The sequence below is a fragment of the Mycteria americana genome, unplaced genomic scaffold (genome assembly GCF_035582795.1).
Source record: "Mycteria americana isolate JAX WOST 10 ecotype Jacksonville Zoo and Gardens unplaced genomic scaffold, USCA_MyAme_1.0 Scaffold_251, whole genome shotgun sequence".
In the NCBI taxonomy this organism is placed as follows: Eukaryota; Metazoa; Chordata; class Aves; order Ciconiiformes; family Ciconiidae; genus Mycteria; species Mycteria americana.
This window is the reverse complement of record NW_027445590.1, coordinates 1-18,754: the sequence shown is the minus strand read 5'-3', so window position 1 is coordinate 18,754 and position 18,754 is coordinate 1. Positions and strand designations below refer to the sequence as shown.

The following is an 18,754-nucleotide window of genomic DNA, read 5'->3' as shown; positions in this document are numbered from 1 at the left end:
GCTCTGATTGGCTGGGCGCGGCGGGAGGCGCGAAAGCCGGGGTGCCGCGTGCCACGACCCCGCCCTCCTTCCTCTTAGCCACGCCCCCCTCCTCGTAACCACGCCCCCCTCTCCTCTCAACCACGCCCCCCGCGGCGTCGCCTCAGCGCCTTCCCGCCATTTTGCGGCTGAGGGGCGGCCGCCATTTTGTGGCGTGAGGCAGCGGCTGCTCCCCCGTCGGCTTCCCCGCCTCCCTCCTGCCCGTAGCTCCCTGCCCGCTCCCATCACAGGTAGGGCGAGCCTGGGGCCCTGCCTGCACCGCCATCGCCCTCTGGTGATGGATTGGGGGGGCTGGGGGGGGGTCCCCCACTAATGGCCGCCTTCTCCCCAGCCCCTCCTGTCATGGCGGCTTGTAGTGGTGGCGGTGGGGGGTGTGTGTGTCCCCCCATAAGATGGGGACTGTGAGGGAAGGGATTTGGGGTACCCCCCCCCCAAAAGACACCACCCCCCCCCTTCCTTCCCCCCTTTATCACCCCCCAATAAACTCCCCGGGGAGCGGAGCCAGGTGAGGTTTATTGGGGGTCTGAGGGGTTTTGGGGTGTCTCGGGAGGGATTGGGGGGGGTCTCAGGGAGGTTTTTGGGGGGGTGTCATGGGGGGTTTGGAGGGGTTTTGGGGGGCTCTAGGGAGTTTGGGGGGGCTGATGGGGGGGGTCTGAGGGGTTTGGGGGTCTGAGGGGGATTGGGGAGGGCTTGGGGGGGTCTCAGGGGGTTTTGGGGTGTCTGAGTGTTTGGGGGGGTCTCGGGGGGGTCTTGGGGTGCCTCAGGGGGTTTTGAGGTCTTGGGGGGGGGGGTTGGGGGTCTCTGGGGCGTTTTGGGGGTCTTGGGATTTTGGGGGTCGCAGGGTGTTTTGGGGTGCCTCGGGGTGTTTCGGAATGTCTGAGGGCGTTTTGGGGTGCCTCAGGGGTGTTTTGGGGTGCCTCAGGGGGGGTTTTGGGGTGTCTGAGGGTGTTTTGGGGTGCCCCAGGGTGTTTTGGGGTGCCCCAGGGGGGTGTTTTGGGGTGTCTGAGGGTGTTTTGGGGTGCCCCAGGGTGTTTTGGGGTGCCTCAGGGGGGTGTTTCGGGGTGCCTCAGGGTGTTTTGGGGTGTCCCAGGGGTGTTTTGGGGTGTCTGAGGGTGTTTCGGGGTGGCTCAGGGGATTTTGGGGTTCTCAGGGTGCCTCAGGGGGGTGTTTGGGGTGTCTGAGGGTGTTTTGGGGTGCCTCAGGTGTGTTTCGGGGTGCCTCAGGGGGGTGTTTGGGGTGTCTGAGGGTGTTTCGGGGTGCCCCAGGGTGTTTCAGGGTGTCTCAGGGGTGTTTCGGGGTGTCTGAGGGTGTTTCGGGGTGGCTCAGGGGATTTTGGGGTTCTCAGGGTGTCTCAGGGGGGTCTTTTGGGGTGTCTGAGGGGGTTTTGGGGTGCCTCACGGTGTTTCAGGGTGTCTCAGGGAGGTGTTTTGGGGTGCCTGAGGGCGTTTTGGGGTGCCTCAAGATGTTTTGGGGTGTCTCAGGGTGTTTCAGGGTGCCCAAGGTTCATTTTGGGGTGTCTCAGGGTGTTTTGGAGTGTCTGAGAGTGGTTTGGGGGGGTCTCAGGGGTGTTTTGGGGCGTTTCGGGGTGCCTGAGGGCGTTTTGGGGTGGCTCAGGGGGGTGTTTTGGGGTGCCTGAGGGCGTTTCGGGGTGGCTCGGGGGGGTGTTTTGGGGCGTCTGAGGGCGTTTTGGCGTTCTCGGGGTATTCGGGGGTGCCTCGGGGTGTTCCGGCGTGCCCGAGGTCCGTTTCGGGGCGCCCGCCCTCCGTTTCGGGGCGCCTCAGGCTCTCCGCAGGAGGCGTCTCCGCAGCTCGCGGGCGAGGAGCCGTCTCTCCCGCCGAGCGCCCTGCAGCACCCCCTCGTTCTCCTGCGCCCGCCGCGCCAGGTACGGCAGCGTCGCCTCCGCTCCCCCGTACGGCACCGATTTGTAGACGGCGTAACCGGCTTCGCCTACCCCAAACCGGGACGGGGGATGGGGGGGGGGGGGGTAAATTTTTTTTGGGGGACACACACGGACACCCCAAAAGATGGCGGGGAGAAGCGGGGTCGCCCTACCCAACGCCAAGGAGACGTGGTCGCACATCCCCAGCAGCTGCCCGAAGCAGACGCCGCCTCCTTGCCGGGGGATGCCCAGCTCCTCCATCCTGCCGCGAAACGGGGGTTCAGGGTTGGGTTTTTTTTTTGGGGGGGGGGATCCCCCTAAAATTTTAAAGGGGGCGCCACCCACCTTTGGGTGGCGTGGAGCACCGAGAGCTCGTTATGGGTGGCCACCATCACCCCCACGTCCTCCCCGTCCTGCGCCGCCAGCGCCAGCGCCAGCTCCAGGCACTCGCCGTAGCTGCCGGGAAAAGTCGGGGGGCTCGCTATAGGGCTCCACGCCCCCCCCCCCAACCCCACCCCCACCCCTTTAGCCCCCCAAGTTACCTGCGGTGGGTGTCATCTAAAGTGGGGTGCACCGGATCGGGGTCCCCCCCTTCCCTGGCCCGGCGCCGTTCCAATTCCAGGTACGCCCCACGGACCAACTTCACCCCGAAACACACCCCCCGCCGCCGCGCCGTCGCCGCGTCCCCCGCCAACCGTTTCTTCCCGTCCTGTTGCGGTGTCGCGGGGGCGGGGGGGGGGGGTAAAGCTTTTAGCGTGCCGCCGTGGGGCTCTGCCCCATAACTCTGCCCCGTAAGTTACCTGCAGATAAGCTTGGTAGGTGTTCCAGACCCACGGCGAAGCCCGGTTGTGCCGCGCCATCAAGGCCAAAGTCGTCAAACTCAACGCCGGGTTGACGTAGCTCTGCTCCGCGTCCACCAGCACCCGCACCCCCCGCGTCGCCGCGTGCTAGGCGTACGGGGGATGCCCCTTGGTTGAGGACCCCGCCCCCGATATCGCCTAGCCCCGCCTCCTTCTTTCCCCCAGCCCCACATCTCCGCCCCACGTCTCACCCCGGCTACGTCGTCCAGGCGCCGTAACGAGACCCCCAAGTGCCGGTTCTCCTCCGGCGTCAGGCAGGCGAAGGCGGCGACCTGCGGCCGGTTTGGGGCGGTTTTCCCCCGATTTAACCGATTTTCACCGAATTTGGGGGCTTTCCCGGATTGGGGGAGGGGCTAAAGGGGGAGGGGCTAATGTGGGGGAGGGGTGGAAGATTTGGGGGGCGGGGGGGGGTTTACCTCGCCCCCCATCACCGCCGCCACCCGCTCCAGCGTCACCTCGGCCCCCGGCTCCGCCAGCCGTCGCGACAGCGTCTCCTATAGGGAGGTGTGGGTCGCGGTTGGGGGGCAGAGGGGCGGTGCCCCCCAATTTCCTGCCCCCCCCCCCTTTTTTTTTTGGGGGGGGGGGGGGGGGTTTACGCCCCCCAAACTCACACAGAGGCGGGCGCTCATCAGGGCCGTCACCTTCAGCTGCATCATGGGCCGGGGGCCGGTGGCGGCCGCCAGCCCCACACATTCCAGCGCCGCCCCCCGGTTGGCTTCGTACCACTCCTCCCTGCCCCACACATAGGGGGAGAAGTAGGGCCGGGAGGCCTTAAACCCCCGCTCCCCACCCCATAGCCAGCCCCACATACCCGTCTTTCTCCTGCCCCACATCTTCCTCGATGGGGACGGCCAACATGGGGCGCAGCCCCACGGCGCGCAACCGCCCCGCCGCCGCCACCACCTCGGCGGGGGTCTCGCCCCCCACAAACTGCCCGTAGAAGGTGGCTCGCAGCAGCCCGCCCCATAGCCGGCTCCCCAAAACCCGTCGCGAGACTTCCAAGATCTATGGGGCAGAAGGGTTAGGCTCCGCCCCACGGCGCCGTGGGGCAGGGTGTGGGGCGCGGGGGGGGTTTCCTCTCACCGTGCTGGCGTGTCGCACCAGGCGGGGGAAGGCGCAGAGCCGCAGCACCAGCAGCGCCCGCACCAGCTCCCGCCCGCTCTTCAACCGAAACGCCGTCCCCTCCCCGAAATTTAAGGGGGTTCCTTTCGCCGTGGGGCGCCCCACGGCGACCCCACCCCGCTCCTGCCCCATGGCTGACGCTCAAAGGTCGGCGCTCGCCGTGGGGCAGGCGTTAAATCCTCCTTCCCCCCGCCCCCCACCCGCTTCGTCGTCACTCATTAACCCGGCCCCACACGGGTCAGCGCTCCCCATAACGAGGCGAATCGGTGCCAAGTTGCTTTATTATATGTGGGGCGGAGCGCCGTGGGGCAGGGGCCGCCGTGGGGCAGGGGCCGCCGTGGGGCTCAGTAGTTGGAACCGCGCTCTTGTTGACGGTAACCGCCGCGGCGTAAGTAGCCGCCGTCTCCTTTCGGTAGCCGTCTTTTGATCTATGGGGCAGAGAGACGGATGAGGCGTGGGGCAGGGTGTGGGGCAGGGCGTGGGGCAGGGCGTGGGGCAGGGCGTGGGGCAGACCTCGGAAGTAGCCGCCGTAGGAGCCTTGTTTGTGGTCGAAGACCCGCTCGTTGTTCTCCACCAAGTTGCCCAACTTCTCGGCCAATTGGAGCGCCAGGTTCTGCTGCGCCGTGGGTTCCGTCCGATGCATCATCACCGTCTGCGTCGGTTGGTCGAGAGACGCCTGGAAGAAGGGCGGGACAAAGTCAAGCTCCGCCCCACGGCCGCCCCACGGCCGCCCCACGGCGCGCGGGCTCACCATCAGCTCCTCGTTGATGATCATCTTGCTGATGATGCTGTGAACCGTCGGCAGGTCCAGCTCAAACATGTCCGCCAGGATCTCCATGCTAACGAGGGGGAGAGTCAGCCCCGCCACGCCCATCCAACGCCCCGCCCGCGCCCCGCCCGCGCCCCGCCCGTCACCTGATGGAGTCGTAAACGCTGCTGTAGGTGAAGAGATACGTGCGGAGCGACTCCTCTTGGATCTTCCTGGAGGACACAAGGTGGAGGGTGAAGGACGCGAGGTGGAGGTTGAAGGACACAAGATGGAGGTTGACGACACAAGATGGAGGGTGAAGGACGTGGACGGAGGGTGAAGGACGCGGGACGGAGGGTGAAGACACAAGATGGAGGGTGAAGGACACGGGATGGAGGATGAAGGACATGGGATGGAGGATGAAGACGCGGGATGGAGGTTGAAGGACGCAGGACGGAGGTTGAAGACACAAGATGGAGGGTGAAGGACGCAAGGTGGACGTTGACGACACAAGATGGAGGTTGAAGGACGCGGGATGGAGGTTGAAGGACACAGGACGGAGGTTGAAGACACAAGATGGAGGGTGAAGGACGCGGGATGGAGGTTGAAGGACGCGGGATGGAGGTTGAAGGACACAGGACGGAGGTTGAAGACACAAGATGGAGGGTGAAGGACATGGGATGGGAGGATGAAGGACACGGATGGAGGTTGAACTAACGACAAGATGGAGGGTGAAGGACGCGGGACGGAGGGTGAAGGACGCAGGATGGAGGTTGAAGGACGCGGGACGGAGGGTGAAGACACCAGATGGAGGTTGAAGGACACAAGATGGAGGTTGAAGGACAGAAGATGGAGGTTGAAGGACACCAGATGGAGGGTGAAGGACACCAGATGGAGGGTGAAGGACACGGACGGAGGATGAAGGACATGGGATGGAGGTTGACGACACAAGATGGAGGGTAAAGGACGTGGGACGGAGGGTGAAGACACAAGATGGAGGGTGAAGGACGGACACGGGATGGAGGGTGAAGGACATGGGATGGAGGATGAAGGACGCGGGATGGAGGTTGAAGACACAAGATGGAGGGTGAAGGACGCGGGACGGAGGGTGAAGGACGCAGGATGGAGGTTGAAGGACACGGGATGGAGGATGAAGGACACGGGATGGAGGTTGACGACACAAAATGGAGGGTGAAGGACGCGGGACGGAGGGTGAAGGACGCAGGATGGAGGTTGAAGGACGCGGGACGGAGGGTGAAGGACGCGGGATGGAGATTGAAGGACACAAGATGGAGGTTGAAGACACGAGATGGAGATTGAAGACACAAGATGGAGGGTGAAGACACAAGATGGAGGGTGAAGACACAAGATGGAGGGTGAAGGACGTGAGCTGGAGGGTGAAGGACACGGGACGGAGGGTGAAGACAGAAGATGGAGGTTGAAGGATGCGGGACGGAGGTTGAAGGACACAAGATGGAGGTTGAAGGACGTGAGGTGGAGGATGAGGACGCAAGATGGAGGTTGAAGACACAAGATGGAGGATGAAGGACGCAGGATGGAGCTTGAAGGACGCAGGACGGAGGTTGAAGGACACAAGGTGGAGGTTGAAGTACGCAAGATGGAGGTTGAAGGACACAAGATGGAGGGTGAAGACACCAGACGGAGGTTGAAGGACGCGGGATGGAGGGTGAAGGACACAAGATGGAGGGTGAAGACACCAGATGGAGGTTGAAGGACACAAGATGGAGGATGAAGGACACAAGATGGAGAGTGAAGGACGCAGGATGGAGGGTGAAGGACGTGAGGTGGAGGGTGAAGGACACCAGATGGAGGTTGAAGACACCAGATGGAGGTTGAAGACACAAGATGGAGATTGAAGGACACCAGATGGAGGGTGAAGGACGCGGGATGGAGGGTGAAGACACAAGATGGAGGATGAAGACACAAGATGGAGGTTGAAGGACGCAAGATGGAGGTTGAAGGACACAAGATGGAGGTTGAAGGACACAAGATGGAGGGTGAAGGACACAAGATGGAGGGTGAAGGACGCAAGATGGAGGTTGAAGACACCAGATGGAGGTTGAAGGACACAAGATGGAGGTTGAAGGACACAAGATGGAGGGTGAAGGACGCAAGATGGAGGTTGAAGACACCAGATGGAGGTTGAAGACACCAGATGGAGGTTGAAGGACGCGGGATGGAGTTGAAGGACACAAGATGGAGGTTGAAGACACAAGATGGAGGTTGAAGGACGTGGGATGGAAGTTCAAGGACACGAGGTGGAGGTTGAAGGACGCAAGACAACGGGCCCTGCCCCATAGCATCCCCGCCCCACAGATCCCCGCCCCACGGACCTGACCAGCATGGCGCGGACTTTCTCGGCCTCGGGGAAGAGGTCCCACACCTTCCCGTTCATCTTCTCGTTGACCACGAAGCGGTGGCAGGTTCTCCAGTCGCCCATCTTCATCGCTTTGGACGCCGCCACCACGTGTTCCCGCATGATTCCGGCGGTCCTATGGGCGGAAAAAAACCACTTAGGGGGCAGCAAAAACACTTAGGGGGCAGCAAAAACCACTTAGGGGGCAGCAAAACCACTTAGGGGGCAGCAAAAACCGCTTAAGAGGCAGAAAAAATTATTTAGAGGGCAGAAACCCCCACTTAGGGGGCAGAAGAATCAGTTAAGAAGCAGCAAAAATGATTTAGGGGGCAGAAACCCCCACTTAGGGGGCAGAAGACCCAGTTAGGGGCAGAAAAGCCCACTTAGGAGGCAGAAGAGTCACTTGGGGGGCAGAACCCCTCATTTGGGGGGCAGAAAAAAAACACTTAGGAGGCAGAAAAACAACTTGGAGGGCAGAAAACCCCCACTTAGGGGGCAGAAGAATCAGTTAAGAAGCAGCAAAAATTATTTAGGGGCAGAAACCCCCACTTAGGGGGCAGAAGACCCAGTTAGGGGGCAGAAGAATCAGTTAAGAAGCAGCAAAAATGATTTAGGGGGCAGAAACCCCCACTTAGGGGGCAGAAGACCCAGTTAGGGGGCAGAAAAACCCACTTAGGAGGCAGAAGACCCAGTTAGGGGGCAGAAAAGCCCACTTAGGAGGCAGAAGAGTCACTTGGGGGCAGAACCCCTCATTTGGGGGGCAGAAAAAAAACACTTAGGAGGCAGAAAAACAACTTGGGGGGCAGAAAACCCCCACTTAGGGGGCAGAAGAATCACTTAGGGGGCAGAAGAATCAGTTAAGAAGCAGCAAAAATGATTTAGGGGGCAGAAACCCCCACTTAGGGGGCAGAAGACCCAGTTAGGGGCAGAAAAACCCACTTAGGAGGCAGAAGACCCAGTTAGGGGGCAGAAAAGCCCACTTAGGAGGCAGAAGAGTCACTTGGGGGGCAGAAAAAAACCACTTAGGAGGCAGAAAAACACTTGGGGGTAGAAAACCCCCACTTAGGGGGCAGAAGACTGACTTGGGGGCAGAAGAATGACTTGGGGGCAGGAAACCCCCACTTAGGAGGCAGAAGACTGACTTGGGGGGCAGAACCTGCTGCTTGGGGGGCAGAAGAATGACTTGGGGGGCAGGAAAACCCCCCTTAGGAGGCAGAAGAACAACTTGGGGGGCAGAAGAACCCCCCTTAGGGGGCAGAAGACTGACTTGGGGGGCAGAAGACCGACTTGGTGGTGCAGAACCCCCCACTTGGGGGGCAGAAGAACCCCACTTAGAGGGCAGAAAACTCCCCTTAGGAGGCAGAAGACCGACTTGGGGGGCAGAAGATCCCCCCTTAGGAGGCAGAAGACCAACTTGGTGCCTCAGAACCCCCCACTTGGGGGCAGAAGTCCAACTTGGGGGGCAGAAAACCCCCCTTAGGAGGCAGAAGACCAACTTGAGGGGCAGAAGACTGACTTGGGGGCAGAAGAACCCCCCTTAGGAGGCAGAAGACCAACTTGGGGGGCAGAAGAACCCCCTTAGGAGGCAGAAGACCAACTTGAGGGGCAGAAGACCAACTTGGTGGTTCAGAACCCCCCACTTGGGGGGCAGAAGACCGACTTGGGGGGGCAGAAAACTCCCCCTTAGGAGGCAGAAGACCGACTTGAGGGACAGAAGACCAACTTGGGGGCAGAAAACCCCCACTTGGGGGGCAGAAGTCCAACTTGGGGGGCAGAAGAACCCCCCTTAGGAGGCAGAAGTCCAACTTGGGGGGCAGAAGACCCCCCCTTAGGAGGCAGAAGACCAACTTGGTGGCTCAGACCCCCCCACTCGGGGGCAGAAGACCAACTTGGGGGCAGAAGAACCCCCTTAGAAGGCAGAAGACTGACTTGAGGGACAGAAGACCAACTTGGGGGGCAGAAAAACCCCCACTTGGGGGGCAGAACACCCCCCTTAGGAGCAGAACACCGACTTGAGGGACAGAAGACCAACTTGTGGTTCAGAACCCCCCACTTGGGGGGCAGAAGACCAACTTGGGGGCAGAAAACCCCCCTTAGGAGGCAGAAGACCGACTTGAGGGACAGAAGACCAACTTGGGGGGCAGAAGACTGACTTGGGGGGCAGAAGAACCCCCCTTAGGAGGCAGAAGACCAACTTGGGGGCAGAAAACCCCCCTTAGGAGGCAGAACACCGACTTGAGGGGCAGAAGACCAACTCGGTGGCTCAGAACCCCCCACTTGGGGGGCAGAAGTCCAACTTGGGGGGCAGAAGACCCCCACTTAGGAGGCAGAAGACCGACTTGAGGGACAGAAGACCAACTCGGTGGCTCAGAACCCCCCCACTTGGGGGCAGAAGAACCCCCTTAGGAGGCAGAAGACCAACTTGGTGGCTCAGAACCCCCCACTTGGGGGGCAGAAAACCCCCCTTAGGAGGCAGAACACCGACTTGAGGGGCAGAAGACCAACTTGGTGGTTCAGAACCCCCCACTTGGGGGGCAGAAGACCCCCTTAGGAGGCAGAACACCGACTTGAGGGGCAGAAGACCAACTCGGTGGTTCAGAACCCCCCACTTGGGGGGCAGAAGACCAACTTGAGGGGCAGAAAACCCCCCTTAGGAAGCAGAAGACCAACTTGAGGGACAGAAGACCAACTTGGTGGCTCAGAACCCCCCCACTTGGGGGGCAGAAGACCCCCCTTAGGAGGCAGAACACCGACTTGAGGACAGAAGACCAACTCGGTGGTTCAGAACCCCCCACTTGGGGGGCAGAAGTCCAACTTGGGGGGCAGAAAACCCCCTTAGGAGGCAGAAGACCAACTTGAGGGCAGAAGACTGACTTGGGGGGCAGAAGAACCCCCCTTAGGAGGCAGAAGACCAACTTGGGGGGCAGAAGACCCCCACTTAGGAGGCAGAAGACCAACTTGAGGGGCAGAAGACCAAACTTGGTGGCTCAGAACCCCCCCACTTGGGGGGGCAGAAGAACCCCCCTTAGGAGGCAGAACACCGACTTGAGGGACAGAAGACCAACTTGGGGGCAGAAGAACCCCCCTTAGGAGGCAGAAGACCGACTTGGGGGGCAGAAGACTGACTTGGGGGGCAGAAGACCCCCACTTAGGAGGCAGAAGACCGACTTGAGGGACAGAAGACCAACTTGGTGGCTCAGAACCCCCCCACTTGGGGGGCAGAAGACCCCCCTTAGAGGCAGAACACCGACTTGAGGGACAGAAGACCAACTTGGGGGCAGAAGAACCCCCCTTAGGAGGCAGAAGACCGACTTGGGGGGCAGAGAGACTGACTTGGGGGGCAGAAGACCCCCACTTAGGAGGCAGAAGACCGACTTGAGGGACAGAAGACCAACTTGTGGCTCAGAACCCCCCCACTTGGGGGGCAGAAGACCCCCCTTAGGAGGCAGAACACCGACTTGAGGGACAGAAGACCAACTTGGGGGCAGAAGAACCCCCCTTAGGAGGCAGAAGACCGACTTGGGGGGCAGAAGACTGACTTGGGGGCAGAAGACCCCCACTTAGGAGGCAGAAGACCGACTTGAGGGACAGAAGACCAACTTGGTGGCTCAGAACCCCCCCACTTGGGGGGCAGAAGACCCCCCTTAGGAGGCAGAACACCGACTTGAGGGACAGAAGACCAACTCGGTGGTTCAGAAACCCCCCCCCCCCCCCCCAATCCGCCGGGCGGGCGCGTCGTGCGGGGCACCCCCCCCCCTCCTCCTCCTCCTCCTCCTCCTCCTCCTCCTCCTCCTCTTCCTCCTCCTCCTCCTCCTCCTCCTCCCCCTCGCCCCTCACCCAACAGCGGCTGCCTCTCCCCCACCCGCAACTGGTGGTGGAACTGCTTGCTGATCATTCGACGGCGGGCGTCGAACTCGTGGGCCGCCATGTAGGGGATCTCCAGCAGCATGGCCGCCACCAGGTAGACGCACTCCAGCAGCTCCAGGTTGACGTGCATGTGGAAGGGCACCTGGCGCCGCTTCTCCACCTTCTCCTGCTCGGCGTTGCGTTCCTGCAGGCTGCGCAGCAGCAGCCCTGCCCAGCAGCTCCTTGGCGCGGCCCGAGGACTGGATGTCAGCAGGGCGTTGTTGGGCGTCCTTGATCAGCCCCTCCCGGAAGGCGCAGATGCCCAGTTGGACCATGGTGCGGTTGTAGAGGATCTGCGGGGGGGGGATGGCGGGGGGGGTTATGGGGAGAGGGGGGGACTTGGGGGGTGGGGAGGAAGCGTGGGGAGATGGGGGGGATGAAGGTCTTGGGGGGTGGGGAGGAAGCGTGGGGAGATGGGGGGGGTGAAGGACTTGGGGGGTGAGGAGGAACCATGGGAGATGGTGAGGAGGAACCATGGGAGATGGTGGGGTTGAAGGACTTGGGGAGTGAGGAGGAACCATGGGAGATGGTGGGGGTGAAGGACTTGGGGGGTGGGGAGGAAGCGTGGGGAGATGGGGGTGAAGGACTTGGGGGGTGGGGAGGAAGCATGGGGAGATGGGGGGGGTGAAGGTCTTGGGGGGTGGGGAGGAAGCATGGGGAGATGGGGGGGTGAAGGACTTGGGGGGTGAGGAGGAACCATGGGGAGATGGTGGGGGTGAAGGACTGGGGGGTGAGGAGGAAGCATGGGAGATGGGGGGGGTGAAGGACTTGGGGGGTGAGGAGGAACCATGGGGAGGTGAAGGACTTGGGGGGTGAGGAGGAACCATGGGGAGATGGGGGGGGTGAAGGTCTTGGGGGGTGAGGAGGAACCGTGGGGAGATGGTGGTGAAGGACTTGGGGGGTGAGGAGGAAGCATGGGGAGATGGGGGGTGAAGGACTTGGGGGGTGAGGAGGAACCCTGGGGAGATGGTGGGGGTGAAGGACTTGGGGGGTGAGGAGGAAGCATGGGGAGATGGTGGGGGTGAAGGACTTGGGGGGCAGGGAGGAACCCTATGGAGATAGGGGTGGTGAAGGACTTGGGGGGTGAGGAGGAACCATGGGGAGATGGTGGGGGTGAAGGACTTGGGGGGTGGGGAGGAAGCGTGGGGAGATGGTGGGGGTGAAGGACTTGGGGGGTGAGGAGGAAGCATGGGGAGATGGTGGGGGTGAAGGACTTGGGGGGCAGGGAGGAACCCTATGGAGATAGGGGTGGTGAAGGACTTGGGGGGCGGGGAGGGGGGGAGGAACCCTATGGAGACGGTGGGGGTGAAGGACTTGGGGGGTGGGGAGGGGTGGAGGAACCGTGGGGAGATGGTGGGGGTGAAGGACTTGGGGGGGTGGGGAGGAACCATGGGGAGATGGGGGGGGTGAAGGACTTGGGGAGTGAGGAGGAACCATGGGGAGATGATGGTGAAGGACTTGGGGGGTAGGGAGGGGGGGAGGAACCGTGGGGAGATGGTGGGGGTGAAGGACTTGGGGGGTGGGGAGGAACCATGGGGAGATGGTGGTGAAGGACTTGGGGGGTGGGGAGGGGGGGAGGAACCGTGGGGAGATGGTGGGGGTGAAGGACTTGGGGGGTGGGGAGGAACCATGGGGAGACGGTGAGGAGGAACCATGGGGAGATGGTGGGGGTGAAGGACTTGGGGGCAGAGAGGAACCCTATGAAGATGGTGGGGGTGAAGGACTTGGGGGGTGGAGAAGAACCGTGGGGAGATGATGGTGAAGGACTTGGGGGGCGGGGAGGAACCATGGGGAGATGGTGGGGGTGAAGGATTGGGGGGCAGAGAGGAACCCTATGGAGATGGGGGTGGTGAAGGACTTGGGGGGTGGGGAGGAACCATGGGGAGATGGTGGTGAAGGACTTAGGAGGTGAGGAGGAACCCTCTGGAGATGGTGAGGAGGAACCATGGGGAGATGGTGGGGGTGAAGGACTTGGGGGGTGAGGAGGAACCATGGGGAGATGGTGGGGGTGAAGGACTTGGGGGGTGGGGAGGAAGCATGGGGAGATGGGGGGGGTGAAGGACTTGGGGGGTGAGGAGGAACCCTGGGGAGATGGTGGGGGTGAAGGACTTGGGGGGTGGGGGGGAAGCGTGGGGAGATGGTGGGGGGTGAAGGTCTTGGGGGGTGAGGAGGAACCATGGGGAGATGGTGGGGGTGAAGGACTTGGGGGGTGGGGAGGAAGCATGGGGAGATGGGGGGGGTGAAGGACTTGGGGGGTGAGGAGGAACCATGGGGAGATGGTGGTGAAGGACTTAGGAGGTGAGGAGGAACCCTCTGGAGATGGTGAGGAGGAACCATGGGGAGATGGTGGGGGTGAAGGACTTGGGGTGTGAGGAGGAACCATGGGGAGATGGTGGGGGTGAAGGACTTGGGGGGTGGGGAGGAAGCATGGGGAGATGGGGGGGGTGAAGGACTTGGGGGGTGGGGAGGAACCGTGGGGAGATGGTGGTGAAGGACTTAGGAGGTGAGGAGGAACCCTCTGGAGATGGTGAGGAGGAACCATGGGGAGATGGTGGGGGTGAAGGACTTGGGGGGTGGGGAGGAAGCATGGGGAGATGGTGGGGGTGAAGGACTTGGGGGGTGGGGAGGAAGCATGGGGAGATGGGGGGGGTGAAGGACTTGGGGGGTGGGGAGGAACCCTCTGGAGATGGTGAGGAGGAACCATGGGGAGATGGTGGGGGTGAAGGACTTGGGGGGCAGAGAGGAACCCTATGGAGATGGTGGGGGTGAAGGACTTGGGGGGTGGAGAAGAACCGTGGGGAGATGATGGTGAAGGACTTGGGGGGCGGGGAGGAACCATGGGGAGATGGTGGGGGTGAAGGACTTGGGGGGCAGAGAGGAACCCTATGGAGATGGGGGGGGTGAAGGACTTGGGGGGCGGGGAGGAACCGTGGGGAGATGGTGGGGGTGAAGGAGTTGGGGGGCAGAGGGGGCCCCCCCCCATCACCCTATAGGGACCCCATGGGCACTTGGGGGGCAGAGGGGGCGACGCGGGCCAACCCCCCTCTGCAAACCGCTGGCTCTGCAGGGCTCTGGGGGGCTCTGGGGGGCTCTGTAGGGGTCTATAGGGCTCTATACAGGTCTATAGGGCTCTGTAGGGCTCTATAGGGCTCTGTGGGGCTCTTTAGGGGTCTATAGGTCTCTATAGGGCCCTATAGGTCCCCCCTAGGGTCGCTGACCTGCACGGGGGGGTCGGCGTGCTGGATGTTGTTAGGGCTCTGCAGGGGTTTGTAGGGCTCTGTAGGCCTCTGTAGGGCTCTGTAGGAATCTATAGGAGTCTATAGGGGTCCGTAGGGCTCTATAGGGGTCCGTAGGGGTCTGTAGGGGTCTATAGGGTCCCCCATAGGGTCGCTGACCTGCACGGGGGGGGTCGGCGTGCTGGATGTTGTTAGGGCTCTGCGGGGGTTTATAGGGCTCTATAGGGGTCCGTAGGGCTCTATAAGGGTCTGTAGGGCTCTATAGGGGTCCGTAGCTCTCTATAGGGCTCTATAGGGCTCTATAGGGTCCCCATAGCGTTGCTGACCTGCACGGGGGGGTCGGCGTGCTGGATGTTGTTAGGGCTCTGCAGGGGTTTATAGGGGTCTGTAGGGGTCTATAAGGGTCTGTAGGGCCCTATAGTGGTCCATAGGGCTCTATAAGGGTCTGTAGGGCTCTATAGGGCTCTGTAGGGATCTATAGGGGTCCGTAGAGCTCTATAGGGGTCTATAGGGGTCCGTAGGTCTCTATAGGGGTCTATAGGGTGCCTATAGGGGCGCTGACCTGCACGGGGGGGTCGGCGTGCTGGATGTTGTTAGGGCTCTGCAGGGGTTTGCAGAGCTCTGTAGGGCTCTGTAGGGCTCTGTGGGGCTCTATAGGAGTCTATAAGGGTCCGTAGGGCTCTATAGGGCTCTATAGGGGTCTATAGGGGTCTATAGGGGTCTGTAGCTGTCTATAGGTCTCTATAGGGCTCTATAGGTCTCTATAGGGTCCCCCTAGGGTCGCTGACCTGCACGGGGGGGTCGGCGTGCTGGATGTTGTTAGGGCTCTGCAGGGGTTTATAGGGGTCTGTAGGGGTCTATAAGGGTCTGTAGGGCCCTATAGTGGTCCATAGGGCTCTATAAGGGTCTGTAGGGCTCTATAGGGCTCTGTAGGGATCTATAGGGGTCCGTAGAGCTCTATAGGGGTCTATAGGGGTCCGTAGGTCTCTATAGGGGTCTATAGGGTGCCTATAGGGGCGCTGACCTGCACGGGGGGGTCGGCGTGCTGGATGTTGTTAGGGCTCTGCAGGGGTTTGCAGAGCTCTGTAGGGCTCTATAGGGCTCTGTGGGGCTCTATAGGAGTCTATAAGGGTCCGTAGGGCTCTATAGGGCTCTATAGGGGTCTATAGGGGTCTATAGGGGTCTGTAGCTGTCTATAGGTCTCTATAGGGCTCTATAGGTCTCTATAGGGTCCCCCTAGGGTCGCTGACCTGCACGGGGGGGTTGGCGTGCTGGATGTTGTTAGGGCTCTGCAGGGGTTTGTAGGGCTCTGTAGGGCTCTATAGGGCTTTACAGGGGTTTATAGGGCTCTATAGGGGTCCGTAGGGCTCTATAAGGGTCTGTAGGGCTCTATAGGGATCCGTAGCTCTCTATAGGGGTCTATAGGGCCCCCCATAGGGTCGCTGACCTGCACGGGGGGGTCGGCGTGCTGGATGTTGTTAGGGCTCTACAAGGGTTTGTAGGGCTCTGTAGAGCTCTGTAGGGCTCTATAAGGGTCCGTAGGGCTCTATAGGGCTCTATAGGAATCTATAGGGGTCTGTAGGGCTCTATAGGGGTCCGTAGCTCTCTATAGGGCTCTATAGGGGTCTATAGGGTCCCCATAGGGGCGCTGACCTGCACGGGGGGTCGGCGTGCTGGATGTTGTTAGGGCTCTGCAGGGGTTTGCAGAGCTCTGTAGGGCTCTGTGGGGCTCTATAGGAGTCTATAAGGGTCCGTAGGGCTCTATAGGGCTCTATAGGAATCTATAGGGCTCTATAGGGGTCCGTAGCTCTCTATAGGGCTCTATAGGGGTCTATAGGGTCCCCATAGGGGCGCTGACCTGCACGGGGGGGTCGGCGTGCTGGGTGTTGTTAGGGCTCTACAAGGGTTTATAGGGCTCTATAGGGGTTTGTAGGGCTCTATAGGGGTCCGTAGGGCTCTGTAGGGCTCTATAGGAATCTATAGGGGTCTGTAGGGCTCTATAGGTCTCTATAGGCTCCCATAGGGTCGCTGACCTGCATGGGGGGGTTGGCGTGCTGGATGTTGTTATGGCTCTACAAGGGCTCTGTAGGGCTCTATAGGGCTCTGTAGGGCTCTATAGGGGTCCGTAGGGCTCTATAGGGCTCTATAGGAATCTATAGGGGTCTGTAGGACTCTATAGGGGTCCGTAGCTCTCTATAGGGCTCTATAGGGCTCTATAGGGTCCCCCATAGGGGCGCTGACCTGCACGGGGGGGTCGGCGTGCTGGATGTTGTTAGGGCTCTGCAGGGGTTTATAGGGCTCTATAGGGGTCCGTAGGGCTCTATAAGGGTCTGTAGGGCTCTATAGGGATCCGTAGCTCTCTATAGGGGTCTATAGGGTGCCTATAGGGTTGCTGACCTGCACGGGGGGGGTCGGCGTGCTGGATGTTGTTAGGGCTCTACAGGGGTTTATAGGGCTCTGTAGGGCTCTGTAGGGCTCTATAGGGGTCCGTAGGGCTATAAGGGTCTGTAGGGCTCTATAGGGATCCGTAGCTCTCTATAGGGATCTATAGGGTGCCTATAGGGGCGCTGACCTGCACGGGGGGGTCGGCGTGCTGGATGTTGTTAGGGCTCTGCAGGGGTTTATAGGGCTCTATAAGGGTCCGTAGGGCTCTATAAGGGTCCGTAGGGCTCTATAAGGGTCCGTAGGGCTCTATAGGGATCTATAGGGTGCCTATAGGGGCGCTGACCTGCACGGGGGGGTCGGCGTGCTGGATGTTGTTAGGGCTCTGCAGGGATTTGTAGAGGTCTGTAGGGTCTATAAGGGTCTGTAGGGCCCTATACTGGTCCATAGGGCTCTATAAGGGTCTGTAGGGCTCTATAGGGGTCCGTTGGGCTCTATAGGTCTCTATAGGGTGCCTATAGGGGCGCTGACCTGCACGGGGGGTCGGCGTGCTGGATGTTGTCCTGCAGGTGGGACATGAGCATGAGGTCGCGGGCCTGGAACCAGCGGCTGTGCAGGGCGTGGTGGTAGATGTGGCAGAGGATGGCGCAGGTGCGGATGCGGTCGGTGCGGTCCTTGGCGTAGACGTACTTGCAGAGCCGCTCCATCAGCGCCGCCGAGTCTTCCTCCTCCTCCTCCTCCTCCTCCTCGCCGCCCCACGCCTGGGGGTCACCGGCCCCACGGCGGTGAGCCCGGTAATCGAATTTGTAGTAGGTGTGGAGGATGCGGCGCAGGTAGACGCGGCACAGCTCCTCCGTCGTCCCCTTCTCCTGCAGGTACCGCTGCAGCCGGGCGATGATGCCGCACACCCGCCCCTCGTCCTTCAGGTGGTCGACGTATTCTGTGGGGCGGACGGCCGCTTAGGGGGCGGACGACCCACCCGTGCCCCACGGCGCGCCCCGCGGCGCCCGGCTCACCTTGGGAGTGGGGGTCGGTGTTTTGCATGATCTTGGTGAACTCCTCGTCCATGCGCTCCACCAGCGTCAGGATGCAGCCGCGGACACGGTAGGGCTGGGGGGCGGGGGGGGAGGGCGGCGGGTTGGGGGGAGGCTCCAGCCCCATAGCGGCCTGCCCAGCCCCACAAGTGCTGCTCCAGCCCCATAGCTGCCTCCCCGAGATCCATAACTGCTTCCCCCAGCCCCACCATTGCCTTCTCCAGAGCTGTAACTGCTTCTCCAGCCCCGTAACTATGTCCCCCAGCCCCATAACTGCCTCCTCCAGCCCCATAACTACCTGCTCCAGCCCCATAGCAGCCTGCCAGCCCCACAAGTGCTGCTCCAGCCCCATAGCTGCCTCCCCGAGACCCATAGCTGCTTCCCCCAGCCCCACCATTGCCTTCTCCAGAGCTGTAACTGCTCCAGCACCTCCATAAATACATCCCCAGCCCCATAACTATGTCCCCCAGCCCCATAACTACCTGCTCCAGCCCCATAGCGGCCTGCCCAGCCCCACAAGTGCTCCTCCAGCCCCATAGATGCCTTTTCAAGACCCATAACTGCCTCCCCAGCCTCACCATTGCCTTCTCCAGAGCTGTAACTGCTTCTCCAGCCCCATAACTGCTTCTCCAGCCCATAACTACCTCCCCAGCCCCACAAGTGCTGCTCCAGCCCCATAGCTGCCTCCCCGAGACCCATAGCTGCTTCCCCCAGCCCCGCCATTGCCTTCTCCAGAGCTGGAATTGCTCCTCCACCTCCATAACTATGTCCCCCAGCCCCATAACTACATCCCCCAGCCCCATAAGTGCCTCCTCCAGCCCCACAAGTGCTGCTCCAGCCCCATAGCTGCCTCCCTGAGACCCATAGCTGCTTCCCCCAGCCCCACCATTGCCTTCTCCAGAGCTGTAACTCCTTCTCCAGCCCCGTAACTATGTCCCCCAGCCCCATAAGTGCCTCCTCCAGCCCCACAAGTGCTGCTCCAGCCCCATAGCTGCCTCCCCAAGACCCATAGCTGCTTCCCCTAGCCCCACCATTGCCTTCTCCAGAGCTGTAAGTGCTCCTCCACCTCCATAACTATGTCCCCCAGCCCCATAACTATGTCCCCCAGCCCCATAACTACCTGCTCCAGCCCCATAACGGCCTGCCCAGCCCCACAAGTGCTGCTCCAGCC

At 61.5% G+C, this 18,754-nt stretch overlaps 2 protein-coding genes across 2 annotated transcripts; both read right to left on the bottom strand.

The window, feature by feature from the left end:
* Positions 1 to 1,806: 1,806 nt before the first annotated feature.
* PRODH2 (proline dehydrogenase 2) lies at positions 1,807 to 4,032 on the bottom strand. Its single transcript, XM_075489648.1, has 10 exons — positions 3,862 to 4,032; positions 3,590 to 3,783; positions 3,390 to 3,510; positions 3,195 to 3,272; positions 2,970 to 3,050; positions 2,719 to 2,865; positions 2,461 to 2,627; positions 2,264 to 2,374; positions 2,092 to 2,180; positions 1,807 to 1,986 (listed from the first exon to the last, which is right to left on the bottom strand). Exons 1-10 carry the CDS (start codon positions 4,030 to 4,032, stop codon positions 1,817 to 1,819), a joined length of 1,329 nt encoding a protein of 442 aa, XP_075345763.1. The 3' UTR covers positions 1,807 to 1,816.
* Positions 4,033 to 4,138: 106 nt separating this feature from the next.
* LOC142403409 (eukaryotic translation initiation factor 3 subunit C-like) lies at positions 4,139 to 17,710 on the bottom strand. The gene is given in 9 exon segments (XM_075489647.1): positions 4,139 to 4,576; positions 4,652 to 4,739; positions 4,816 to 4,881; positions 7,003 to 7,150; positions 7,153 to 7,161; positions 10,863 to 11,101; positions 11,103 to 11,227; positions 17,083 to 17,489; positions 17,566 to 17,710. Coding segments are annotated over 9 exon segments (1,665 nt in total).
* Positions 17,711 to 18,754: the final 1,044 nt, after the last annotated feature.